Source organism: Branchiostoma floridae, chromosome 1 (genome assembly GCF_000003815.2).
Source record: "Branchiostoma floridae strain S238N-H82 chromosome 1, Bfl_VNyyK, whole genome shotgun sequence".
NCBI lineage: Eukaryota > Metazoa > Chordata > Leptocardii > Amphioxiformes > Branchiostomatidae > Branchiostoma > Branchiostoma floridae.
The window spans coordinates 3,724,896-3,752,870 of NC_049979.1; the positions used below are offsets into that span (position 1 = coordinate 3,724,896).

At 42.7% G+C, this 27,975-nt stretch overlaps 1 protein-coding gene across 1 annotated transcript in view; it reads right to left on the minus strand.

Moving 5' to 3' along the window:
- The window catches only part of LOC118424127 (WD repeat and HMG-box DNA-binding protein 1-like), a 31,526-nt gene that overhangs the window by 2,055 nt on the left and 1,496 nt on the right, over positions 1-27,975 (minus strand). The window contains exons 4-26 of the mRNA XM_035832626.1: positions 27,557-27,674; positions 26,681-26,731; positions 26,451-26,546; positions 26,048-26,140; positions 25,395-25,501; positions 24,847-24,931; positions 24,391-24,441; positions 21,601-21,805; positions 20,912-21,087; positions 20,286-20,470; positions 19,856-19,937; positions 19,198-19,363; positions 18,315-18,432; positions 16,193-16,301; positions 15,694-15,755; positions 15,006-15,120; positions 14,228-14,359; positions 13,624-13,847; positions 13,115-13,385; positions 12,663-12,765; positions 8,184-8,248; positions 5,925-6,022; positions 5,424-5,559 (exon numbers count right to left, since the gene is read on the minus strand). Of these exons, the coding sequence (XP_035688519.1) occupies positions 5,424-5,559; positions 5,925-6,022; positions 8,184-8,248; positions 12,663-12,765; positions 13,115-13,385; positions 13,624-13,847; positions 14,228-14,359; positions 15,006-15,120; positions 15,694-15,755; positions 16,193-16,301; positions 18,315-18,432; positions 19,198-19,363; positions 19,856-19,937; positions 20,286-20,470; positions 20,912-21,087; positions 21,601-21,805; positions 24,391-24,441; positions 24,847-24,931; positions 25,395-25,501; positions 26,048-26,140; positions 26,451-26,546; positions 26,681-26,731; positions 27,557-27,674 (2,848 nt within the window). The remainder of the gene's footprint in view (positions 1-5,423; positions 5,560-5,924; positions 6,023-8,183; positions 8,249-12,662; positions 12,766-13,114; positions 13,386-13,623; positions 13,848-14,227; positions 14,360-15,005; positions 15,121-15,693; positions 15,756-16,192; positions 16,302-18,314; positions 18,433-19,197; positions 19,364-19,855; positions 19,938-20,285; positions 20,471-20,911; positions 21,088-21,600; positions 21,806-24,390; positions 24,442-24,846; positions 24,932-25,394; positions 25,502-26,047; positions 26,141-26,450; positions 26,547-26,680; positions 26,732-27,556; positions 27,675-27,975) is intronic.

Below are 27,975 nucleotides of genomic sequence, written 5' to 3' on the forward strand. Positions count from 1 at the left end.
ATCACAAAACACAGTCAGCAAAAAGGTTCTATCTTTAGCCCAATAGCAGTCACACAAGCAACAGCCAACAGGACATGATTTTAAGAAACAGTCAGACATATCAGGTATCATTCACTACTTTCCGCCAGTGACATTTGCCACATCTTATTACCTGGCTGTCTAACCTCCATGGTGGTGTCTATGTTTAGCTCCATGTCCTGCTTTACATTACCTCCCAGGGCTCAAAATACTTTTTTCTGCATACCTGCACAGGTGCAGGTAACATTGAAACTTGACTGCACCAGACAAGTTTAACCTGCACCACTTTAAAGTGGAAGTATGGATCATTCTAAAATTGTTCATTTTGTTATCTTCGCCAGCGAAGATTATAAGATTGCTTACTTGGGTCTGTATGTAGGTCAACAGCATATAAGTCGAGAAATTGTGGATGGAACTTTTTGATTTTTTGTAGGTGTGTAGCGGTTGTTGAAAGGCATGCCTAGTTTGAAAATGGTTTACCTGGCGTTTTCCTACGGTACAGCAGCGACCTTTGTATTTTTTCGAGGTTTGTTTCGAGAAGCATAACTCAAAATGCAGCTGGGCGATTTCTACGATATTTGGCAGGTGTGTAGCGGTTGTGTAAAGGATTGTCATGTGCGAGAATGGTTTAGCTAGCTTTTACCTATGGTGCTGTAGCTGGCTTTGTATGTAATTGCGTTTGTCTGTTAACACGATAACTCGAGATGTTCTACATGGATGCTAATGATATTTTGTTGATAGGTAGGGGACACAGAAAGGAAGGTCAAGTTCGATAATGGGCCTCCTAGCAACTTGTTTTGGTACTGCAAGTGAGCGTCAAAGCTTGCGCCTAACTTTTCCAGAAGTGCCATGTTCATGATTTTTAAGTGGTGGATAGCTGTTGGGACTAGGAGTGAATGGTGTAATTTTGGGCCCCCTAGCAGCTTGTTTGGAACTGCAGTGGGTCTTATAGTTTGTAACTTTTAAAAAGGATAACTGCAGAGGGGATTGATGGATATTCTTTGCTTTTGGTAGGTAGGTACTTAGGGTGATTATCAACATAATGAGATGCTAATTATGTAAATTGCGATCTACTTAATATAATTACTTTGGGATTCTTATCATGGAGAGAACGACATCCCTTACAAAAGTGGTGTGCAGTGCAACATGACACTGGCACCATTGTCACCCTAGTCCAGCACTAATGTGTGGACCATTAATCTTCATTTATCATTCAAGCCCTTCAGACAGAAGCAGAAGCCTGATCTCCTTTCCCTGACAAGGGCCAGTCACACCAAATTAACCCCCTGCCCTCAGTCTCCGGGTCTTAGCACAGACAAATCAAAGGTGGAGCAGAACTAATCGTCATGCCATGGCAGGGTGTTACACGCCCGCCTGTTTGAAGCATAAGACATGGTCACGTAAAAAAAGATTAAAACATCGCGGTGGGCCAAATCAGGCTGTCAAAGGTGCCAACGTAATCCTCATGAGTTGTTCGATCGCATACAGTACGCTTAATGATTCAAATACTATTTCGGGATGAGATTTGAAGAGTCAAAGTTGGCCTTCAAACTGGCTCTTTTTGCCTGATTTTGGCCTCGATTTCACACTGCATGGGGGTTTCCGTGCAACCGATTACGACAATATCATATACTTCCGGGTTGTACAAGTGCGGTCATAGAACGCGGGTGGTATCGTATCTTGTCTCGGTTTGTGCTAGGTTGTAGAGGAGGATCTAAGTAAGGCTTATGAATATACTAATACTTGGAGATTAGCAATTACTATGCCTGTCAATCAGCTATTTTGTCTTTGCGGGGCTATGAATGGGGGGATCTGAGTAGCCTGACGTGATAGCCAGGCCAGGTAGACTGTGTAAAATACCTCTGCCTTAACTCGCGATTGCAAAACTTTACTTACTATTTTCATGAGATGGACACAAACATTCACCAAGGCGGGGCCGTAACAATCCTTACGTATGACCCTTAGGTAACCCTTAGATGACCTATTATCTAATATATAGGCCAGTCACTCAAAGTTTGTTTATTATTTCTTTTTTTACGAAAAGACTGCAATGTACATTTTGTAGAGTGAAATCTTATATAAAACTAAAGACCTAGCCTAACCTAGCCTAACTAAAGACCTTACATCCAGCTTTGCTATATTAACATCTCGTATTAAGCTGTATTTGGTGCTTATCCGGCCCATTATAGCCATAATTACATACATTAATCATTCAAAAACAACGACCTTCGATAAAGAATGTTTATTTGGCGAAGATGTGTGTTCGAGGAACTCTAGTTTTTTATACTCCAAAGTTGGTAACAGTCAATGCTAATAACAATCAATATACAGCTACATTATAGGACATTTATATATAAAACCCAGTACATAGACCAGTACAGGTCAGGTGCAGGTAGACAGCAGAAATACCTGCACAGCTCCAATTTTACCTGCATTAACCTGCATCTGCAGGTGGTATTTCGAGCCCTGCCTCCTGTATTGTGTCAGAACTTCCTACCGCCCTCCTTGGGTCAACCCCCAAAATAAACATGCCAAAACATGAAACTGTAGCACCAGGATTCCCAGAACCAATTTCAGGCTCAAGGTGACATGTTTGACCTTGTAATTGTTGCCTGGGGAGGGGGGCGGTCTCCACCTGCTCTTGGTTTGTCATTAAGAAGGTTGAAATGTCTTTAAGACAGTGTGACTGATTCCTTCAGCACCTGTTCCTGGAGTCAGTAGCAGAAAGAAGGCCAAATCTTCCCAACTTTTTCTCAAAAACCTTTTGAGAATGGTTTGATATTGTGATCATATTATGAATGAATTTTCGGTAACTTTGAATTTGAAAAGTTACTGGGAAACTCTGATAAAATCATATGAAATTTATTTGTTTGTGACTTTAAAAGGAAGGGCAGAAAAATGCGCCGAGAAAGAGGGTTTGCTCTTTCAAAGGGCATGCAATAGTTGATTGTATGTTATGTGTAATATCATATATAAACAAAAAGTTCTGCAGCTATACTACCATAGACAGCTGCTAGGAGGTCCATTTTAAAACCTTTGTTTTCTTGACCTCTACCATCCTACCAATCATCATAAGGATCCATCCACAGCTTCTTGGGTTATGCAGTCCTTAAACAGACACACAAACTGCACCAGAAACATAACCTTGTTGGCAGAGGGAACAAGTTGACAAAGTACTCTAAATGCATTTAAGTTTGCGGAGATTTAATTTTGCGGTAGCACCATGCACTGTAGTCTCTTACTGCCGTGGAAAAATGTTCGCGGTGGTTTCAAATTCGCGGTGAAGCGGCCGCCGCGGAAACCGCAAACACTAAACCACCGCTAAAGTTTCTGCATTTACAGTAACTATCAGTACCAGCCTGCCCCACCCCCTGTTGCCTATCCACTGTTCAGGTGACAGGCGTTTAGACTGAACATCCGGCTACAGGAAGTATCGGTGCACTGCAGTCTGTCCTGAGAAGCTATAGGGGTCAGATCAAAAGGGTCAAGTACACGTGTCAGAAGTCAAGTAAACTACCAGAGGTCACCACATCAAATGGAATTGACCTGTGACCCATCAGACCACCATGGGATCAGATGTGGGTTAAATCGTTTGTATGGTGCCCTGTAGGGGCGTTCTTCTCTTTACCTTGTGGTTATAACCTCTTCTCATGACTTGTTGCAGCCTAACACAACACGCAAGACTTTACTCAAGATGTTCAGGGCTTGAAATTCCTACATGCAACATGCAGTTTGCATGCCGCTTGTAAAAATATGCTATTTAAGTTAAAACAAAAACTCATGCTGTCACACTCCATATCACCTCCAGAAGAATTGAGCTTTGGACATAAAGCTAACGTTTTATTTTGAAATGCTTCATGGTTAAAGAACTTAAAGAATCTGCATCTACTTCTGAAAGTGTAACATGACAGTTAAAGTATTACATGTAGATGGATCATGTTAAGAATTTGCATGTGAAATTTTGCATGTAACCCCCTCCCCCCAAAGTATTTCTAGCAATGAAAACCCATATCTTCCTGCAAAGCTTGCAGACCTCTAACTACAATATGGTATACACATCAGATCTGTGTCCCTGTCATGTCAAACCTCTGTTTGCAAAGCTTGCCTGTCAAGTTGTGCTAACCTTGGGCATGACGCCTGCCCTTGGTTTTGTCCTTCCCAATTTTGAATCACAGACTCCATGCCGTGGACAAGAAAAGCCTTTTATGAAACAGAAATCCAGTCCGACTGACTGACACAATTAAAACAGGAAACCTCGTTTCATGGACAAGTTTGGGCATTTCAGGCCAAGTTATCGCTTGTTAGAGAAATCAAAATATACTGGAGGTCTATATGCGGATGTTATGTCTTATTTCCAGCGGTATGTCCCTGAAATTTGGGCTAATTTTGTCGCTTGTTTACCTCAAATAAAGAAACCAGCCCGAAGGGAAGACAGCAGGACTGTTTATAGGCGAGCTGTGCTAAGAGTAGCGCCCACTGCCTGAGGGGGAGAATGGTTTGCATCTTTAAGATTCTCTCTCTAAGTTTCGCCACGAGCCAGCGTCACATTCCAGCACTCCACTGCTTCATCAGTGAGTACCGTAAGTCCTGATATGTGTGCAGTGGTTTTGTTATCTTTACCTTCATGGAACGGAAACATAATGTTTCTTTTCTCTAATTCTTCTTCTTCTTCCATTCCAAACAAATAAGGTCAATGAAAGTGAGCTGGAAAGTGAAAGTGACCCACCTGCAGATAAAGGTGAAAGTGAGCTGGAAAGTGAAAGTGACCCACCTGCAGATAAAGGTGAAAGTAAGATGGAAGGTGAAAGTGACCCACCTGTAGATGGAAGGTGAAAGTGAGCTGGAAAGTGAAAGTGACCCACCTGCAGATAAAGGTGAAAGTAAGATGGAAGGTGAAAGTGACCCACCTGTTGATGGAAAGTGAAAGAGAGCTGGAAAGTGAAAGTGACCCACCTGTAGATGGAAGGTGAAAGTGAGCTGCAAAGTGAAAGTGACCCACCTGTAGATGGAAGGTGAAAGTGACCCACCTGTAGATGGAAAGTGAAAGTTAGCTGGAAAGTGAAAGTGACCCACCTGTTGATGGAAAGTGAAAGAGAGCTGGAAAGTGAAAGTGACCCACCTGCAGATAAAGGTGAAAGTAAGATGGAAGGTGAAAGTGACCCACCTGTTGATGGAAAGTGAAAGTGAGCTGGAAAGTGAAAGTGACCCACCTGCAGATGGAAAGTGAAAGTGACCCACCTCTAGATGAAAGTGAAAGTGAGCTGGAAAGTGAAAGTGACCACCTGCAGATGGGAAGTGAAAGTGACCAACCTGTGGATGGAAGGTGAAAGTGAGCTGGAAAGTGAACTGAAAGTGACTCACCTGTAGATGGAAGGAACATAAGCTGGAAAGTGAAAGTGACCCACCTTCTGTTCCTGCTTGTCCAGTTTTCTCCACCCTCGGATGGCCAGCTGGAACAGACCCGCATCGCTCTCCTCCGAGTTCTCCTCCTGCAGGGTGGCCCGCTCCTGCTCGAACCACAGGTCAAACCCCTTCACTACCCTACACAAATAAACAAACAAACAAACATATAATCAGACAACAAATTTAACTCAAACCACAGGTCAAACCACAGGTCAAACCCCTTCACTACCCTGAGCAAACAAACAAACAAACACATAATCAAACAAACAAATACAACAAACCACAGGTCAAACTCCTTCACTACCCTATACAAACAAACAAGCAAACAAACAAACAAACACATAAGCAAACAACAAATACAGCCAACACAATCCGCAAGGCCTGACATACATTTATCTAACCCTCTCGCTGCTACCTATCCCTGTATAGCTAACAGAGAACTGGTGGCTAAATGTTAACTTCTTGGGATTGTGTATCATTAGTTACTGAAGAATCCTACTGACTTCTTGTTTTCCTCCTGGTCCTCTGAAGACGTCTTGGGTTGGTTCTCAGGCTCCTGCTTCCTGGGTTTCTTGGCAGCCATGAGTAAGGTGCTCTGGGTCTGAGGAACAACAGGGCAGAAACAGAGTTAACCTGGTCGCCATTCTCTGCTGGTCGGTTTAGGGATGTTTTTTGTACCTGACGTAGTGTGCTAGGCTCTGACCTGTTTCAGTCAGCTGGTCTGGTTAGCTGCCCATTGAGATTTTGCAACCAGAGTGGTTTCAGCTGGCCTTTTGAGTTTACACCGCCATCGGAGCAAAAAAAAATTCTAAAACCAATGAACTAATGAACTGGGTGGGCCGGCTACACTCGCAGCCCTTATCTTTTTCCTAGACTTTTTCAAGTTTTTGCAAATTTTTTTTTTTTCAAAATTTTCTTTCACTCTGTGACTCCATATTTTTATTTAAAAATCCGAGAACCAACAAATTAACTTGGTGACACCCCAGCTCTTATCAAAGAAAAGTTTTGTGGGTCAGACAGAAGGCTTATCTGGTAGTGATCTGCGTTGTTTTTGGACAGCCTGAAGTGACGTCTGGTTGAGACGACTCCAAACTACTGACAGAAGGACACAAACAGAAGTGACAGAACTCTGACTCTACCAACACCCACCTGTTCCCAATGTTGTACTGGGCACTTTCCCAGCCAGGTTTGTCATGGTGTAGGAGGTTTCCTTTGTACTTTAATACAACTTCTATCCTACATGACATTTTTCTATATGCGTATCAAAGTGTTATTATTTGTCAATGTCATTTTTTTATCGTCATTTCTTCCTGAAGGTTCACGGACATCACTTTCGTTGATTACCATTTACACTTGTTTGATTATATGTAACGCTGGTTAACCTTTATCCGAGGGTAACCTATATTCGTTGTTTGTAAAAAAAAAACGTATTTAGGGATATGAAGTCAATGGACAGTGATTTCAAATCGGAACATTTTGAAAATATGGCAAATTTGAAACCACAGTCCACAGATTTAATACTCCTAAATGTGCTGTTTTTAAAGACAACGGATAAAGGTCATCCCAAAAATAAAGTTGAACTAGTGTTATATATACAGGTATATTAATTCTAATCTTTAATGTAAATTCTAATTCAGACGGGGATCAAGAAAAGGAGCTAAAACATTCAGTCACCCCTGTCTAGCTGCCCTGTGTCTGATACGTACCATACACACACCACATGGGACTGTTACATTACCTTATGTACCAAAACCTCTCAGACTGACAAGAGACACAAATACAAGTGGCAGAACTTCAATAACATTTGTCTCTTTCCACAAACCAACCTGCCAGCTTTCCCAGTTGATTATTTAAGGGAGAATGAAGTGACTAAACTACACTGTTCTGTATTGACATCTTGCTAAAAAAAATCTACATGGGGGCCTAAACTCGTAGATGCCCTAAAAGCTCAACCAGACCATAGCATATGTCGATGTAGGTTAGACATCCAGGTAATAAGATATGCCAAAAAGTAGTTACTCAAGCAACTGGATATGGTCAGATGTTCCAGAGGGTATCCTCTATATATCTTCTTTGACATTGACTAACTAGTCAACTAACTAGTTTGGGTATAGTCTGACAGTTTCCAAAATCATATCCAGTTGCTTAAGTAACTGCTTTTTGGCAGACCATAGCATGTCCAGAACTCAAAACCAGAAGTTCTGCTGTAGTGCTGTAAGAAGCTGCAAGGAGGCCTAAATTCTAATCATGTCGAGGTTTTATATTGAAAAAGTTTAAACTTTGTTCCAACACAAAGAAGGGACTCAAATTCTCGGTCGAGCACTCCGACCTTCTTCAGATGAAATGATTCGCTGACCAACCCTCGTTGAACCGGGATGGTGGCAGGTTTCGCCTTCCCGCCATTTATGATTCGCTGCTACCTGACGTCATCCGACGACTTCCGGATTAGTCAGCAAATCATTTCATCTGAAGAAGGTCGGAGTGCTCGACGGAAAATTTGAGTCCCTTCTTTGTGTTGGAACAAAGTTTAAACTTTTTCAATATTGAATTTACCAACACAGATGAGCTTTCATTCGGATGTCGAAGTTTATTCACAAATTTGGTATCCAGACAACCCATCTAGGTCTTCTCGAGTTATGCTCATCCATAGACATTTATACAAACACACAAATGCTACCAAAAACATAACCTACTAACACACTCTTCATCTCATGGTTTTCTTAGCCCACTCAGTGAACCCTGGAAGTTGTTTTTGTACGTACAGATTGTTTCTTTGACGTGGCGGACGTCTTGCTGGCAGTCTTCAGGTCACCTCTTGGACTCAGTGCTGAAAATAGAGACGGAGTGACAGGTTAGTGCTTGCTTAGAGACAGAGTGATGGATCGGTGCTCCCTTAACTCGACAAAAGGAAACATTGGTCAAATTCTCTGCTTCACAACACGGCTTGGCTTCGAGTAAAGGATGAACAACAAACCACCTGTGTGAACTCTGGTGAACTGAGCGAGGTTATGCTAGTATGTATGTATGAATGAATGAATGAATGAATGGTTTATTAAAAAATGTAACCTCGCAGCCAGAGGCTGAATCACGTATACGGTACAAGCATGGCAAAATAACATGTTCAACTTATCATACACTTTAAAATTTTAAGACAATTTGTCTTAATTGGAACATGATTAAAATCGAGTATTCACATCGTTTTAATCAGTTGTTAAGGAGGCGGACTAAATATGGCATTGGGGAATTTTGGTATCGGTTCGTTCTGCACTTTACAGTTTTGAGCTTCTTAGAGTTCCTAGTGTTTCTGCCATGGAGTTCCCCTGCTGTGGGTGGGAGGAGTTCAGGGCTGAGTTTGCCTTTGTGCAAACTCAGGACTTAGTGATGTGTTTTGTAATGCCATGAACCTTCATGCATGACATTTGGCTCAAGTGTTCTGCACTTACAATAGAAACAATTTTAGGGGTGGAGCCAATAGAAACCTTCCTTTACATTGGCAACTGTTGCTAGGTAGTCTTTCTCCCTTGGCAAGGAATACATTAGAGACTGTGTCTGCATGTTTGCCTGAAAATGCCTTATTCTATTTGCCAAACGACACAGAACTTGATAAGGGCACGATACTTTCCCATGTCAGTTAAAGTCTGAAGATGCCTTAATTTATTTGCCAAACAACACAGAATTTGATACACACTGTACATGCACGACACTTTCCCAAGTCAAAGTCAAAGTCTTTCCCAGGACTATCAAACTGGATATCTGATCATCCCTAACCCGTGAAGAGCCCGGTATCAGGACGGACCTGACCAGAAAGATTACCTTGGCACCACTTTATAGAACTCCCCCTCTCCCAACAAACACATCGGGGAATAGTAGGTGTTTTTTTTCTGCTGATAACCGAATCGCTGGGATTCCTCACGGCTCTGAAAGCACTTCTCTGTCAGCGAGCTTTCGTTGGGAGACAAGTGCTCAGGCTGGGAGGAGCAGGGCTGGAAATACCGGGTGCATGTATGTGCACCTTTGTGAACAGATAACTGGAGCTGTGCCTATGGATATTTTTGTAGGCTTTAGGATAAAGGTACTATTCTACACACTTACACAGAATATTCTTAAAATTTCAGGATTAGAGCATTAAATCTTTGTTTAAAATTTTGAAGTTATCGATAGGGTTACAGATTCAAGTTCTGAAGGAAGGCAGTAAGGTTTGTAATGCTTGCTCTATGTTGTGCACACAGTTTTCTTGGGGGGGGGGGGGGCACCTAAATTCTTAGGTTAGGTACACCAGTGCACCTATTCCCAAAACCTTGTAAAAGGAATTTCGAGCCCTGGACTGGGTAATGGGACCCAAACTTCCCCTGCCAAGTGTGGGTGGACAGTGCCTAATTTTAACTTGGAACAAGAACTGGCAAGGAACCAGTGTTGCTCCAGGCATCTTGACTTGCGATCAGGGCTGCAGTCTTGATTTAAGGGACCGGAGTTCCTCCCAAGACTTTTTCACATGCCTTCGACATTAGAAGAGTCAGTTACAAGAAGTAAGCTTAATCTTACATCTTGATATAAGAGTGTCGCATTCCTTCTTAGACTTTTTCACATGAGACAAGTAAGTTGTAACATGTGGGTTTACTTTACATCCTGGCTTCAGGTCACAAAATTCTTGATTCAAGAGTATTGCCTCCTTTCTATTAAGTTCTGAATCTTTCTCACATCAGACAAGTCAGCTGTCACGAGTAGGTTCATTTCAAATCTCTTGGCCTAAGACTATCATACGCCTTCTATGACTTTTTCACATTAGAAAAGTCAGTTGTAACATGTGGGCTTATCTTACATCTTGACTCTTGATCAAGACACTTGATTTAAGACTATTGCATGTCTTCAAAGACTTTCTCACATTAGACAAGTGATCCCTCACAAGGGGGTTTCCATTACATCTTGACTTGCGATCAAGGAATTCTCAGTTGAAGGGACTCGAATACTGAAGACTCTTGTATCGGTGTGCCGAAAGAACTCTACTATACCATACCTGGTGCACTTACTGAACAAGTGATTACCCCCACCGAACTGAGCATTTCCTCATGATTGTATATTACACTGCAATGCTACAACTCTTGATACTATATTGTCGTGCGGAAATCCTATGTTTCGTTCTTTTTATAATTCTCTCGGAATGACGAATACCCTTCAATATCATGGTACAAGTCTGAAATGCTTGCAAATGTTTTTGCTTTTAAGTCTGTAATATAACGAACGGATTTTATCATAGTTGTTTTTTATGTATAAATACGTAAATGTCGGCACAAGCCACTGCTGCTATGCCGTATATCTGTAATAAAGCTTGTCAACTTGTCAAACTTGTTATAACACACAGCTTGAGTTACAAAACTATCACCTGTCCCCACTACTGTCAAAGTTGATCATGGAACACCCAGATCAGCTAAACAACACTGGACTTTAAACTTTACATTACATTTTCTAAACTAGAACGTCTCCAAGGTATATAGAAACCTTGACAGCATGTATAAATATTTTGCCCCATCAGTTTGCCCAGAAGACAAAAGTTTTCTCGTTCCCTTTGCTGGAATGTCCCCAGGGTTTATGTATATAGAAACCCTGACACGCTTTAAGTCTAACTGTTTATTTTCTTCTTCAATGATGCTGTCTTCTGTTCCAAAACAAACCAGGAGGAACAAGTCACCTAGTCCTTAAGGAAACAGAACTGAAGATGGAATGATAAGATGATTGATAAGGTTCCTTAAGGCCAGGGAAATCAGATCCTGAAGATGTAGGAGTGAGTAGGTAAGAGTCAGGGAAGGACTGAAGGTCAATGGACCCTATCATATATATCGCCAAGGTTTAACAAGAATTCTAAAATTTGTCGTATCTGGCAAGTACATATTCAACTTTTTACATCATTTTACTTTCAGCAATAGAATTCTTTATTATTGGCTCTATTTCTCTGTGTTGACCAATGGCTTGATGCCATAACTGTGAAAAGTAACTGGTATATCAAAATCTAACTCATCAAAATCTAACTTGCCTGATCTGACAAGTGGGGTAGGACATGCACTTGCCAGATCAGTAGTTTTACTTGCCCGATACAATCAGACTATTGGGCTTGCCCAACCCTGATCGGTTCCCTGCATTCCGTGTGATTTACACAACTGTGACTCAGTTCTTTTAGCCTGCAAAATTCAAATCGTTTGAATCTTTTCAACATCTTACAAGTTGTAAAAGGTTTTATTCTTCTAATTGCAGGTTGTAGCAGTAGAAAAGCCATGGGAAAACCATTTGCAAAGACCTTGGGAATTTGAAAGCTCACTTAAAAGTATCTACAAAATTAAAGAAATTGTGATGACATGTTTAAATACAAAGCTTACATTGGCAGCATAGTAGATTTTGAACTTCTTAGAGTGTTTCCTTAGTCCTTATCTTAAGTGCCTTGAAACCCTCAGCTAAGAAAGCTATCAAGTACTAATACCAGGACACATATGCTAGACATGTTATCTTCAACTGTATATTTATGTTTTTGCCTGTTCTTTACCCATTGGGGCTGAAACATACAAAAAAGGATTTCATTTTTTTTCATCTTACATAAGTTACTGTAACTGGATAATAAAATTCAACTGTTAATATTTAGCCCATTGTTAAGTGACTGTCGGTCACTGACTGGTTCTATGTGGTACTGCAGCCAGGTGTTGTGTTGCAGTGTAAAGAATGAAGAGATTATATCTGCCCCTCATTAGGGTTCATGACTGGAGAGGATCTACACACTGCAGCAGCGACACCTAGCTGCAGCTTGGAGTACTGCAGCAGAACCAATTAGCTGCTTGTGCAAGGCAGAACTAGTCATGAACCCTGAGGACGTTTTGATGGTCATCAAAACGTAGGCTTCTGTAAAAACACTTAGTTGTGAACAATGAACTATGTTATTCCATGGCTGATGAAATTATTCAGTTCAAAGTTCTCACCAGGCGAAGCCACGTACAAGGCAGTGCATGCGGACTATTGTGTTATTTCAAAAGGGGTCATGGGATGATATTTTGTAATTCTCTAACCATCAGAAACACTATCTCCTGCATTTTGAGGGCTAAATTTCATTAAAAAAAGCCAACATTTTTAACTATGCCAAAAAACAACACAAAAGCCCCCTATGCTGGCTGAACAAGCATAGGAGCCCAAATCACAGTGCAGATGATTTTAATAACAGGACACATTATGCTCAACTATCAAGAACACTGCAGTTACCGTACCTGTTTTGCTTTTGGCCCTGCTGCCGGGACTCGTCTTCTTCATCTTGTCGAACACACTGCTGCCGCGGGGAGCCTCCGTGGGCGTCTTGGGCTGGGAGGACACCTGAAGACGGGGGTGGGGAGAAGGGAAAGCAATAAGACATGGGTCAGAAAAAGCGAAAGTGATCCTCTTAACAGCTTAGCATTCCATTCTAAGGACTGTAACCCTTTCCAGTAAAGTGCATGTTGGGTGACGTACTCAATGCTACCTTGCGTGTATTGAGTAATAACAGAAACACACACAGAAAAACAGACTGACAAACCAAAACCAAAAGTACTTAACTTGGGGTGAAGAAAATCTTTCAGCAACACAAAGCATCATTGAGGAGAGTGCCTCAATAAGGAACATTGCCCATCCTTAGAAAATATGAATGAAATGAAATAAATAAAACAAACAAAAACTGTCATATCACCTTGAACGGGTTTTTCCTCTCCTGAGTGAGTGAGAGTGCTGTTTTTGGGTAGGACGATTTCGTGTTTTTAGTGAGAATGGGACCTGATCTCCTTTTGACATCAGCAGAGTCTGTCTCCTCCTCCTCCTCTTCCCTATCCTCCATCTCCATCTCCTCATCTTCCTCCTCCTCCTGGACCTGCTGTTGCCGTGACGACCGTTGGGAGGTGCCGGAGCTCCTCAGTACTGACGGTGTGCTCGGCTGGGACCACTCCGTCTCAATGTGGTTTTTCCTGCCAGGAACAACAATCATCATCCCATGCACAATCATCATTCTATTGTTCAACTCTGATCTGCTTAAACCTCAAACAGGGGACTCCTATCGATGGGATAGCCCTAACTGAACCTAGGAACATAAATATTGACATATTTCAATCCACTGGGTAGCCCCCCAATTCCAAACTTTTGAATAAAAAAAAACAGAACTAACTGAGAGTCCAGGTATCCCCTGAACAAAGAAACAGAACTAACTGAGAGTCCAGGTATCCCCTGAAGTCCTCCTCCTCCTCCTCCTCCTGCTCCTGCTGTTCCCCAGCCTCCTCCTCCACCTTCCTCCTGGCCAGGTCGTTCAGGAACTCGGCCAGCGCGATGCGCTTCACCCGGCTGGCGTACTTGATGGCGAAGTTGAGCCGGTTCACGTCCATCAGCTCGCACAGCTCTGCGGCACGACACTCCCGGTCAGCCTTGCAGGCCAGCTGGGGACACAACCGTACAGAGGTCAGGATGGGTCAAAGGTTGTGGTCAGGTCAAAGGTTGAGGTCGGGTCAAAGGCTGAGAATTGGTTTGATGGTTTAAGATTGGTTCAAAGGTTAAAGGTTGGTTCACAGGTTGAGTGTCATTTGAAAAGGGTAAGGTTGGTTCAAAGGTTGAAGGTTCAGGTTCAAAGGTTGAAGGTTCAGGTTCAAAGGTTGAAGGTTCAGGTTCAAAGGTTGACTTGGCGTTCATATATTTAACCTTCAGGTTTAAAATGATCACTTTTGTTACTTCTATCATCATTGCCATTCTAAGATTCAAAATATGAGAGGCTTTACACACAATGTTTCATTAGTAAAGTAGACAACAGGAGAAGACTCACCGCGAAGAGCTTCATGAGCGTGTCGTCCTGTTCCCGCTGCACGTCCGCACGCGCGAGGTCGTCGACCTCCCACCCCTGCGCTGTCAGGAACTGGAAGTGTCCGCTGAACAACCGGCTTCTCACAAAGCTCTCCTGCAGGACACAAACAAACATTTATTCATTGAAACTCTTGCTTAGAATTGGTAAAAGAGAGAAATAGGCACAGTCGGATTTGCGTAAAAAGACCAAATCTGGAGGATAACATCTGCTTGAAACCTGCTATATATTTAAGATTGAACTTCTAAATGACTTGAAGGAGCCAAAAGACTACAGGGTCCCGGAGCTCTCACAGAAAACAAACAAACAAACATGTATTCTTTGAAATTCTTGCTTAAAAGTGTAAAAGAGAGAAATAGGCACAAAAAGACTAAATCTGGAGGATGGCACCTGTTTGAAACCTGCTATATATTTAAGATTGAACTTTGAAGAAAAAAAATCAAAACGACTTGAAGGAGCCAAAAGACTACAGGTTCCTGTCGATGTCGCCCTCACCTCCATGAATGGACTCAAATCATGTCTCTCGCTATTATGTATTTTGTATGTAAAATTATATACATAGATATATATATAAGTATATATACATAGGCCTATAAGACAAGTAGGAGTTAAATTACGTAAACTGTATCTCTGTTATATACATTGTCTGACCTCTTCCCTCATGACCTTAATGAAAAGCAGCCTACAGGCCGATTTGAGCTTTCAGGAATAAACAAAGGTTCAAACAAACAAACAAACAAACCTCCAGTTGACTCTTGTCCGTGTTCAGCTCACACAGCGGCAGCTGGAAGGGCAGCACTGTGACGGCCGGGCGGGGCAGCACAGGGGGGAACGTCGAGCCTTTACATGGGATACACCTGAGTACAGGGGGCATAAATAACATTAGAGATGTGCCAATGGAAGGAAAACCAGAAGTTCAGCTGCAGTACCACAGAAAACCACAAGGATAGCAGGACGGGGCAGTACGGGGGAACGGAGAACAACAACATATACACCTGAACACGGGGGTGGGGGTGGCTGTGCCGTATATCATCATTCAGATGTGCCTCCATCTTTTAAATGTAAGGAAGAAAACTGTTGCTGCTGCTGCAGTACTATAGAATGCCAGCTAGAATGCCAGTAGGAGGTCCAGAATGCATCCACAACATCTTGAGTTGTGCAGTCCACAAAAATACAAACAAACACAAAAAAGCATTGAAAATCTATTCTTTATGATGGTACATGTGAAATAAAAGGACAGCATACACTTATGTTTTCTCTCACATGAGTACAAAATAAGCACTGTCAAATAAAATGCAGTTAGTGAATGCAGTCCTTACACCGTCTGATAGGTGTCACTCCTATACCAATGGATGGTTCATTCACAAGTCATACCAACAGGTCAAGACCAAACTTTCCCCCTCTACTGCTGTGACAGAAAATACAAGTACCTGAGCTGTTGTGGGTTCTCGTTGACTCCAACCAGCCAGTAGTTGTCAGATTTACCCTTGCACTGTGAGGAGGGGAGAACAGAATGGATATAAAACGCAAGATTTTTCAATCCTAGCTAAGTAACAAAATCAAAAAGGAGGGGAGAACAGAACATAGATGAATGCAAGATTTTGAACACATAAAGTACATGTAGTATGTTGGCAAGGCAAGGCAAGTATGTTCTATAGTCTAGGTGCCAACTTAGTCAACGTTGGTTTCCTGAGCTCCCCGCTAAGTTTGTAGGTAAGAGGAGAGTATTGGAGCCAAGGAAAACTTACCAAGATGGAACCCAGGTTAACAAATAGGGGAAGTCATCTAAAATCTACAATTTTATTTTTAAGGAAAAACAAAATGATAAAATTGAATGTTTTGGTACCCAGAGCCAGGAGAAGAGCCAAGGGCCAGGAGAGGAGAAGAGGTTTGAGAAGTATCGTAAGGACAGAAAGTTGTTCCCCTTACGTGAGTTCTGGTGTTGGCGACAGGAGTCCAGCTGTGGCCCAGGCCTCGGTTCATCATCCGCACCACTCCACAGGAGTCATAGGTCACCGGTGTGCCTTCTGCACTGAACCTGCAGGGGAACACAGGTCCTAAACATGTACAATCATACAGATGCGCACACATACAGGCACACACACACACTACATCATCTGCACAACTCCACAGGAGTCATAGGTCACCGGCGTGCCCTCTGCACTGAACCTGTGGGTGGAACACAGGTCCTAAACATGTACATACATACACATACACACTCACACATACAAACACACACACTGTTCAGCATCCTCACCACTCCACAGGAGTCATAGGTCACAGGGGTGCCCTCAGCACTGAACCTGCAGGATAGGGGACACATTTACTTACACACATACCGACACACACACACTCACTTTTACACACACACACCGACACATACACTCACTGTTACACACACACATGCACACGCACACATTCACACACACAAACACATGTATACACATACACAAGCACACACACACACACACTCACTCAAAACACACACGCGCGCAGAAACTCGGCCTCACACACACACACCCACTCACACACCCACCCACTGATCATCATCCGCACAACTCCGCAGGAGTCATAGGTCACTGGTGTGCCCTCAGCACTGAAGCTGCAGGGGAACACAGGTCCTAAACATGTACATACATACACATACATACACACACACACACACGGACACATGCACGCACACACACACACACACACACAGGCATATACACAACATAGACAGACAGACACACAGACACACAGTGTCACACAAACACACACACACACCAAGGAGCTTTTATCAGAAGGAGAGAGTATGAAGTTACCCGCCCGCTGTGCGGCTTTGTTTGGCCCGTTAAATCCCGCAGCGCCGGCTTTGTTTACTGCTCTGCGCGGCGCCCGTCTGATCTGATGTTCGTAGCGCCGGTTGGCACGGTTTCTATGCTAATGAGCCACGCCATTACGTCATAGCCCTCGAGCCAGCCCGAAGCCCGATCGGCAAGAGGCGAAGTGGGTCAGGTTTCCGACGATTCCCTTATTTGGAAAACTCGGCAGGCATGTGACTACGTCATCTTGCGGTAGAGCGCACAATGGCGGACAGTTTGATATGTTTCTCTTCGCCGTACAACAAACATGGGCCAGTTTAGGCCTATTTTCGCGGATCGAGGTCTGTTTTCTTGCGATAGAATTATGAATTTTCACATGTATTTTCAGATGGCTACTAAAAAAATATGACGTTTTTCTTCATTTAGCTGATATTTTTTCGTAACTGTTGATGATGTGCTCGGTAAAATGGCGTGTTCACTGTTGGTCGAACCTTGCTCATTTTTGTCGAACCACCCGTGTTTTTAGAGGATACATCGGGCCTGGAATAAGGTGAAGGTAAGGCGGGAGAGCATAGTTTTCATGGTTTTCGTTACGATCGGGTTTTCGTATATAATGTCTTGAGTTCTCCAGGCATAATTTTGAACTTTGTATTTGTATCGATTTATGAAATATATCTGTTGCATACTTAAAAAAATCTTGGTTCCTGTGATCATTGAGTCAGGTTTTTCACAGTCATCATTAATTGTAGGAATATTACCAGTTTTTTTCGTAGACTTTGCCTCAGACAATTTTGCCTTTAGGCTTAGCCCGTACCCGAGCGGCGGCGCTGTCCGGTCGCCGTATGGCTTTGAAATTTCACCCTCAGTCAGAGAGAATATTGCCGCCGCTGTATGTATTCCGAAGTTACTCTTCTGTTCAACATCGTCGACAAAATCGCAAAAATCAGATCGCTACACACAATGTTTGTATCCCCAGGCCGCCCCACCATGAATGACCACAAAACAAAGGGAAAACAAAAGCTTGCGTGGGTGAAATGTATGTAGATGCTGGTTTTTGACACGTGGGTGTTAATCAAATTTTGTCGCCCGCTACGAACATAGCTGAATGGAAAAAAATTCTTGCTCTCTCCTCCTGATAAAAGCTCCTTGCACACACATACAAACATAGACAGACACACAAACACACACACACATTGAACTATTGAAAATTGAAAATTTGGTCTCTTCTCCAGAACTTGTAATCTTACCCTATCCATGTTAGTGTGGATTTGGTACTGATGGGGAGCTGTCCCTCCAACACTTTCCTCCTCCTCCTGCCGCTCACCTCCAGCAGCTGGGCGCCTAGCAACTGGTCTCCTGGGATACCTGCAGGCAGGGAGGGAGAACATGGGGCTTTATACATGCAAGGGTAGCAAGCTTAGTCTAGTAGCAGGGCTCAAAATACCACCTGCATATGCAGGTTAGTGCAGGTAAAATTGGAGCTGTGCGGGTATTTCTGGTGTCTACCTGCACCTAACCTGCACTGGTCCATGTACTGGGCTTTATAAATAAATGTCCTATAATGTAGGTGTATGTGGATTGTTACTATCTGTATGGACTGTTTCCACCTAAGTATAAAAGAAAAAATAGCAATGGTTCCTCAACAATTTTAGTATGATCCATATTTCCTAAATTCAGAGTGGTCCAGCTAAAAATTTGTCTGGTGCAGGTAATTTTCAAAGTTACCTGCACCAGTGCACGTATGCAGAAAAAGTATTTCGAGCCATGAGTAGTTAGTGGCCCACTTCTACAAGTACCAGCATTAGGCTACAGCACAACGTATTTCCCCATTTTGGTACTTTCTTGTCAGGTTGACCATCCCCAAAGAAGAAGAAAATTCTTGTGTTTTTTTCTGAAATCAGGGGAAAGCTAATGAGCTCGCTGATGTCATCTATAAAATTTTCTAGCTGGGGCCTACAAGTAAGTAAAAAACAATTGAACGACATAAAATCTCAGCATATTTAGGGTGGCATTGTGGCCAAACAAGTAGTACAATCAAAGTACATGTAGCATCAATGTCATACAGAGCACCTAAAAACACGTAGGAAAACTAATCTGTGGGAACAAAAAAACAGCAAACAAACAACCCACCTGTGCCCATGTGGTACACGACAAACAGCTGTGTTCCGTACGCTGCCATGGAAACCACCGGCCCGGGGACGCTGATCACGTCCTTCTGTATCCCGGCAACCGTCCAAACACGCACCAGCCTCTTGTCTGTTGCCACGGCAACCCAGCCCTGACCAATAGCAAGCACCTGACGGAGAAAGTCTTCAATGTTATGAACCACAAGAAAGTTGACTTTTATCTTTAAACCTTAGATATTATTTGTCTATTACTGTCCTATTCTTACTGTAAATCTTCAAATGTTTGTGAACCCACCTGTATGTGATTTGACCTCGAGTAGACCCACCTGTGTGTGATTTGACCTTGAGTGACCCACCTGTGTGTGATTTGACCTTAAGTGCCCCCGCCCATGTGATTTGACCTTGAGTGACCCCACCCGTGTGTGATTTGACCTTGAGTGAACCCACCTGTGTGTGATTTGACCTTGAGTGAACCCACCTGTGTGTGGTTTGACCTCGAGTGAACCCACCTGTGTGTGGTTTGACCTCGAGTGAACCCACCTGTATGATCTGACCTCAAGTGACCCCACCCGTGTGTGATTTGACCTTGAGTGAACCCACCTGTGTGTGATTTGACCTTGAGTGACCCTACCCGTGTGTGATTTGACCTCGAGTGAACCCACCTGTATGTCCTCCCCGTCCGTCATGGCCGTGCTCCACTCCTTAGAGTTGTCCCAAGAGGAGAAGTGCAGACAAACCAGCTTACTGTTGATATCAAAAATATAGATAATCAATGATAAAAAATATTGGCCTTCGTCATACCATTCGCAAGCATACTTTCAAAGCTGTACTCAAATTTTAAGGAATAAGACCAAAAGGCAATAATGATATATTTTCAACTTTTGTTTCTTCTTATTTCTCTACTTTTTTACCCCAGCCCCACCTTGGTGCGTCGTCTGTGCTCTCGCAGGCCAGCTGCACAGGGCCGAGCATGTGGTTCAGGCTGTTGTTGACATGTGAACACTACACTAATCTACACTACTCTACACTACACTACTCTACACTACACTACACTACACTACAAATGTACAGTAGGATACTCTGTCAGCCCACCTTGGTGAATCGTCGGTACTCTCGCAGGCCAGCAGTGCAGCCTGGTCAGACAGGGCGGCGAGCGTGTGGTTCAGGTGGTTGGTGACATGCATGGAGTGGTGCACGGACGTGTCGTGAAACTCGATATCGATGGAATTCTCCTCCTCACTGTTGTAGCATTTCACAACTCCTACCGTGTTCCACACCTGGAAGGGAGGAACATGTGGACAATTAGACTCGCATCAAAGTAAGAGGGATGCTTATGAAATGAATAGCTCAAAGTATTTATCATTGTAGACCTCAACAAGCTTTTAAACTGCACTGCTTTGTTTTTGCTTAATAAGTCGAGAAGTTATGAATGCATTTTCAGCACTTTTCATGTAACATGTTACTACTTGCATTTACGTTTCTGCCATTCCCAATCTACACAATGCAGCACTAAGGAGGGAGTGCCTGGATTAGTAACTGGGTTATGGTACGTGGGTTAGTGTGTGGGTTACTTCAGAATTGTTGTACCCACCATGACCCTGTGAGCCAGGCTGACTGGGGTAGATAGGCTGGAAGGTCGGCTGAAGCGGCATGGGTTTGGGAGCTGGGTTAGTGCGTCGATTAGTGCGTGGGTTAGCATATGCATATGGGTTACTCACCATGAACCTGTGTGCCAGACTGACAGGAGTAGACCCAGGCTGGAAGGCCGGCTGCAGTGGCGTGGGTTTGGGACCCTGGTACACCGGCTGGGGCGCTGCGCGGGTCGGGAGTCCTGAGATGCTGTCCACATCGTCCAGCAGGTCGGATGCTGGCTTCATGGACAAACTGTCAGCTCCTGAACAAAAGAAGAGAGGCTTTGTTGATATGTGTTCTTTCTGACAATGTAACTGTTTTATATCTGTTTCCATCTTTTTGAAGAGAGAGTTTCTCATAAGCATTTTCAACTGGATATGATTTCAGAAACGTTCAAAAGTTTCAAGTACATGTAGCATCTACTACCTTTCGTCAGTGATGGTTGAGTACTAGATGCTATTTGCCATATCTTATACCCTGGAAATCTTAGCATCATTGACTCATTGTTGCTTTTGCTCCATTCTCAATTTAACCCTTAAACTGCCAAACCCGGATACATCCATATAAAAACACAAAATGATGGTCATGTCATTATCTGCTTGGAAAGATAGATGTGGAATGGTGTACTGCAATTCATTATTGCATGTGTAGTACAACTACTATGTCAAAATAGGAAGAAAGTGTATTTCCAAATTCATGTTACAGGTATCACAGCTGATTTGTAAAGCCTATGACAAAACTCTATAAAAATATCAATAGCTGCTAATGTCCTTACCCATAGAAGCATCATCATCATCAAATATGTTAGCCTTGATACGCTTCCTCTGCGTGGGTACCGGCATAGAGTCATCATCATCCACATCTCCAGGGGCGTTGCTATGGGAACCATCGTCATGGTCACCAGCCGACAGAAGGAAATCATCATCATCGTCTCCATCAAACATGGCTGCCATGGGGTCGTCCGCTGCCTCCGACTTCTGCTGTGAAGGGAGGAAAACAAGTGAAGCTTCTTTAGTAAAATCTTAATTTTTTTGCATTTTGCGACTTGCAGTCGCAAAATGCCTTCTGGCCAGTGTAGTCGCCGTTGTGATGTTGTGATGTTGAGATGAACGGACCTGTTCAATCCATGCCAAACATTTGTATACCTGTTAAAACAGGCATTTCTTCAACATGTTCGCACTAGCGCAGTGGTAAAGTTTACGCATTCTAAACCAATGCACCCGGTTCGAATCCGGGGAGGTAGATTTTTTTCAACTTTTTTTTTTCTTTTTTACATCCATTAAAATACTAATTTTTACATCCATTTGGCCACACCAATTTATTTCTTTGGTTAACGGATTCGCCGCTTCGTTTTTTTGCCGAATAGAAATAAAAATTAAAAAAAAAAACTTAAAAATGCCCCGCAACAGAGCTCACTCAAAAACAGGCAATGTGTAGTGAAATTTGCTGCAGTTCACGCAAATTTTAACAGGTGGCGTCTAGATCTGCTGCAGTTCAGGCACATATGTGAATCTCTCCATGCGCCAATATCAGGTTTAGTTACTCTGTTCTATTTATATGACATTCTAATAACTAGAAAAAAACGTTCACACACGCAAACATTGGCAAAATGCCAGCTTTTTTAAAAGCACTTGTTTACCCTTAGGCCTTACACACCAAAAAACATCATAAAGTGTTGGCTGTTGATAGCCTCTACCAGGCTCCACATGTATATTTCAAACTGTAGTTTGGGGGCGGACAACTCCTCTGGTGTGTTTTCTGTCTATTGTATGTTGTGCATCCTAATTTTTTTTCTGTGCACCAAAACTTTTAGGTAAGGCACACCCAAATTAACTTTGAGACCTGCCCCTGGTGAACTGGTTGGCATCTTTGAACAGATTCTTGTGCTTTTTCTTGGATATGTGTTCCACAAAGTCAAGCTTCTGTTTTGTATTGATCATAAAATTCTACACCACAGATATAACGGAAGGTGCTGTAACTTCGGACGTAAATTAACGAGTTCGACATCGAATTGTATCAGTGTCAGTTGTCTAAAAACTGTTGCGTTTTGACTAATGATAAATGAGAGTGGTGGTGTTTGGGAATTTTCCGTTCAGGAGTTTACTTTATATCATCTGTGCACGATTTACACCATGAATCTCGGCCGGTAAAACAGAAAATTGTTGTTGTAAATATTGCGTTCCACATTGTTCCATTCTAAATAGGGTACCCTAACTTCGGATTACAAATACCTCTGTTTCTCTTTGATTCATTGGAACAATTTTAAGAAAACAGAAAGAAGAATTTTGTGTCAACTAACTTCAGCTTCCCTCTGGTTCGTATTTTTGGACCGTGCGTAAATTTCCGCCAATGCAAGGCCCGCTGTAACTTAGCGATTGTTTACGCCGCTTGTTGCATTCCAAGTCACTTCAACGCTGACGATCTGTTGCTTCGTTTGGCGATGAGAGTAAATACTTCATTTCACACCCATGGCTCTTGAGTATGAGCGCACAAAATGCCACAAATTTGTTACAAGAATGCCGAAAGTGTCGGCAGGCATGTTAACACCGGAAACAGATATGCTGACCCCTGCACGGCACCGCATGTGATCTCAAAGTATGCGGCAAATCCCTCCATCAGTTCAGTGCAAAGTCATTGATATATTTGAACCAAATCCTCGATTTTTTGGGGGACCGCTAGCTGTGTTTTACTTGGTTTATTTTTGGGCATGCAATGAGAAATTCACTTTCAATTATGTTCGTGTTATGATGCACTCAGCGATTTGCATATTGTCAGATGGGCGGGCCGCGCGCTGACTTCAAAGCCTGTCGCGAACTTTATGTGAGTCTAAGGTTTCATGCAGACATGAGTTTGCTACATCAATGATCCAGTCGCGTCGTGTTTCGTCAGCCGGTCACTGAGATTTTTCAAACTCAAACTTATACGACGTGTATAAGCTAGATTAAATGCAATTTTACCGATTTGCGAGCCCTACTTGACTTATGTACAGCGCGACCAGAGGTACCTGCACTGTTGTAGGTACATTTCGAACAGCGGTCAACAGATATGTCCGTGACGTAACTTGGGGAGGGCGTTCGACGCCACGATTACTTTGTAATTTCAGGTCAGTTTGATTGCCAGATAAACTCCCCAGTACCCAAGTTATTGGTGTTTTGTATAGCTTTATGCCTCATGTCTAAAACAACTAAATTTGCAAGGTGATTGTTGAGTAAGTTAAATGTAAGAGGCGCCACTACACAGTGACCTTGTTTCGAACGTAGCCATTTTAAATGCTCAAATTCCTTGGCTACGCAAAAATCGATTATTGTACACAAAACCGTGTTTCATCCAGACGACAGCTGTGTGCATTAACTTGCGTTCTTCGCGATTTTATTCAGCACTATTGATGAATACGAACATGCCTCATTTCTGCATAAAGGGACAATCAAAAATTCATCCGAAGTTACAGCACATCCGAAGTTACAGCACCCCCCGTTATCTATCATAATACCTGGTTTGAATGTTGTACTGCAAAAATGTTGTGCTGTTTGAATTGAGCATTTCTTATTTAGAAAGCCTGTGTCACCTGTCTGTTTGAGGACTCTGGGGCTACGTTTTCCACCAACCCCAACTGGCCCTACAGCAATGGACAAAAGGAACAAGGTAAAGTTGTGTTTATAACATGCAACAATTTTTCTACAGAAGAGTAACTTTACCAAGGCTATAAGACAGCAAAGATATAAAGTAGTAAGACCATAACTGTACAGCCATTCCTTTTACTTAAAATACTGTGAATGCATTTAAGTTTGCGGGTATTTAATTTCACGGTAGCGAGAAAAAAAAAGGACTTTTTGAGGTGGTTTTAACTTCACAGTAGCACCATGCACTGCAGTATCTTACTGCCATGGAAAATGTTCACGGTGGTTTTAAATTCCAGTGAAGTGGCCATCGCATAAACCGCAAACATAAAACCACCGCGAACATTTCTGCATTTACAGTAACTGTGATTGAAAGATTATGACGACAGAAATATGATCGTTACCTGCACGTCTGTGTAGGCGATCTCTGTGCCGTTTACAGGGTTCCACACCAGCCCACAGATGGTCAGACTCTTGTCATGCTTCACCCTGGGAGAGGCAGGCACAAAACAGCCACAAGGGTCAAGAATTCTCAGTACAGGTGCATTTTGCAGATTAACAGGGAACTTACTGCTAAATTCAGAAACACAATTGGCAAAAAAGTCTATGACCTCTCATACATTTTGTCAGTAGTAAGTCCAGTGTTCTCTCACTCAGAGTGCAATCTCTTAAGATTAAGTGACATTTGCAGTCAATGTGATGAGGTAGAATTTCAAGTAAAAAGATATGCTTGAGTCTCTCATAATTCTTAAATTCATCGACCCCCGTGACGATCAACAAATAAAGACAAAACTCGTTGACTGTGTGCTTGGGGTTTTCAAATAGTTGTTACAAACAGTAGTTACAGGAGCCAAGACTTCTCAGTACAGGTGGGTTTTGCAGATCAACAGGAGACACTGTATTTAGAGAGGAAAAATGATGAGTTGGAAGATGTACATGTAACCCCTCTTACCTCTCCACACAGTTCTTGCTGGCCACGTCCCATACCAGTATAGTGCCATCTACACAAGCTCCGGCCAGCAGAACACCGTTGGGAGACCAGGCTACCAGGGAAATCGGCTGAAAAAAGGAAAAAATTGTTCACAATGGGACTTTGACAAAACAATTTTCCATAATAGCTTCAGAGAAATATAATATACTAAAGTCCGCTCATCTCAATCCTTAATGAACTGAAACTATGACAACAATGTCTGTAGTAACCCTACTAAAAATATGACAGCAACTGTTGTAGATAGTTTGGGAGCACTGGGAGGACCTTGCAAATGACAGATCCAGCTGGAGATGCACACTGTCCAGGCAGCTAAAATCAGGAGAAACCAGACTGATACACATGGCAGAAGAAACACGGATCCTGAGAAAAGAGCTCTGCAACAGACCTGAGTCAGCTTACAGATGTACCCTATGTGGCAGAGACTGCCATTCTTGTAGAGGACAGTTTAGCCACAGCCAAAGCTGTAGGGCTGATATCAATTAGGATTTTACTATGGATGATTCAATCAAAGGAGGTCATATATATGTTGTAGATTGAATGTGGATGTGGCTTATAAATAACTACAAGTACAAAAGTACAGTGTGTCACTGTCCCCCTAGGTGCCCAATTTATACCTGCTCTATTGAGTCATCTGTAAGAGTGAAGACCTTCTCCCACGTGTCCTTAGCAAACACCTGGACCTCCTTCTCCACAGGTACGGCAAGGTACTGCAGACAAACAACAACAACAACAACAGTAATAGCACTGTGTGCATCAATGAACACATCAACCCTTTCCACCTGCAACAACTGTGCTACAAACAGTGTTGGTTAGGAAATCCTTTAATGTACCGGTGGCATTTCTTTTGCATGTTTGAACGCATGAAGATCATCCATAGATTTACAAAGCAAAGAAATTGAAAAAGAAGTTGCAATTGATAGGCAGAAAATCTTGCCTGTGTCAGCATGCATCAAAATTAATATTTTACATTTGTTGGATTGCCCATCCCACCTTTTCTGAGTTAGTAACTGCCCTTACCTTGCCAGTTTTGGGTTGCCATGACAACCTGCACAGAGTCTTGGCCACGCTGACATCGCTACACTTGGGGAGGAGGTTCCAGCTTTTCACCTGGTTCTGAAACAAACAACACAAGTTCACTAGGGGAAAACCTTAAATGTGACATGGTAGCAAAATAAATAATGTTACAAGCTAATGTCGAATATCAAGCTGCTATGTCACTTGTTAATAAGTAACAACTTTTAACCTACCTTCTCTGTGATGTTCCATATAGCTACTGTACCGTCACAACTGGAGGAAGCCTGAGAGAGACAAAAAATACAAAACAGTTCGAGTTATCTTTGGCAATTTCGTCAGGATGGTAAATTACTGGATAACAAATTTCTTTGTTCACAACCAGTTCAAGAGCTTAGTCACACTTGGGACCACATTCTTCACACTGCAGCGGTGACACCAAGCTGCAGTGCAAAGTAAAACCAGTTAGTATTGCCCTGAGGAAGGTGACAGACGGTTATGGAAATGTCAGCAGGTGATTATGTACAGGTTGCAGGCTTTTAGCCAGGCATGCGTCAACGCGTCATCTGGACGCACTTTTCTCAGAATAACAAGAAATTTGATGCCCCTACATTTGATGCCCCTACATGTCCCCCCTGTATTGGGGAGAAAATCACTGTCAGAGCATGAAATTCTGATTGACCAGGAATGCAACCAGGTCATCCGTGGTCACAGTCCACTACTGTGACATCTGTAACAGTATTTTTGCCTCTTGGGATACCTTAGAATGCACTATTTTCACTTAAAATCATCAAAAACTCATGGAAGGTGGATGGCCTCAATAGTCACTTACCGCGACTCACCAATAAGTTTGGACTCCCTATTATAAAATCCTAGCCTGACAGGTTGTGTGTAAGGAACTTATGGCATCTATGGGTACTAGTAACTAAAAAAGGTTCTTGGCTCAACACGTACAAAGGGTATAACTCCCACAAATAAACAGACATACCAGATACTTGTCCGCCGGATCCACAGCCACACTGAGTACCGGAGTCTGGTGTCCGTGCAGCAGGTACTGTGTGGTGCTCTCCTCAACAAACAAACAAACAAACAAACAAATAAAACGGACGTACCAGATACTTGTCTTGCGGGTCCACAGCCACACTGAGTACTGGCGCCTGGTGTCCGTGCAGCAGGTACTGTGTGGTGCTCTCCTCATCTTCTACCTCCAGCACTCGGATGTTAAAGTCACTGTCAGGCAAATGACCAAAACATCAGGAGAATCAAGCACTTCTCTCCTAGAAGAGTATCTGTCACTTAGAGTTTTAGGTAGACAGCTAAAGATGTAAAGTAAAGTTGTACTCCAATTAACTCCAAGATGGGGTAAAATACATGGTCCAGGGCTTGTGAGAGTCAGTGGGGAAAATGCATTAGACAGCAATATACTGATATTCCTGATTTTTTTCAATGTACTTTTATGTTCACGGTTTTCACAGTGATGACTGTAACGTGAACTTATCATTACTGATAGTGATAACAAATAATACAAGAT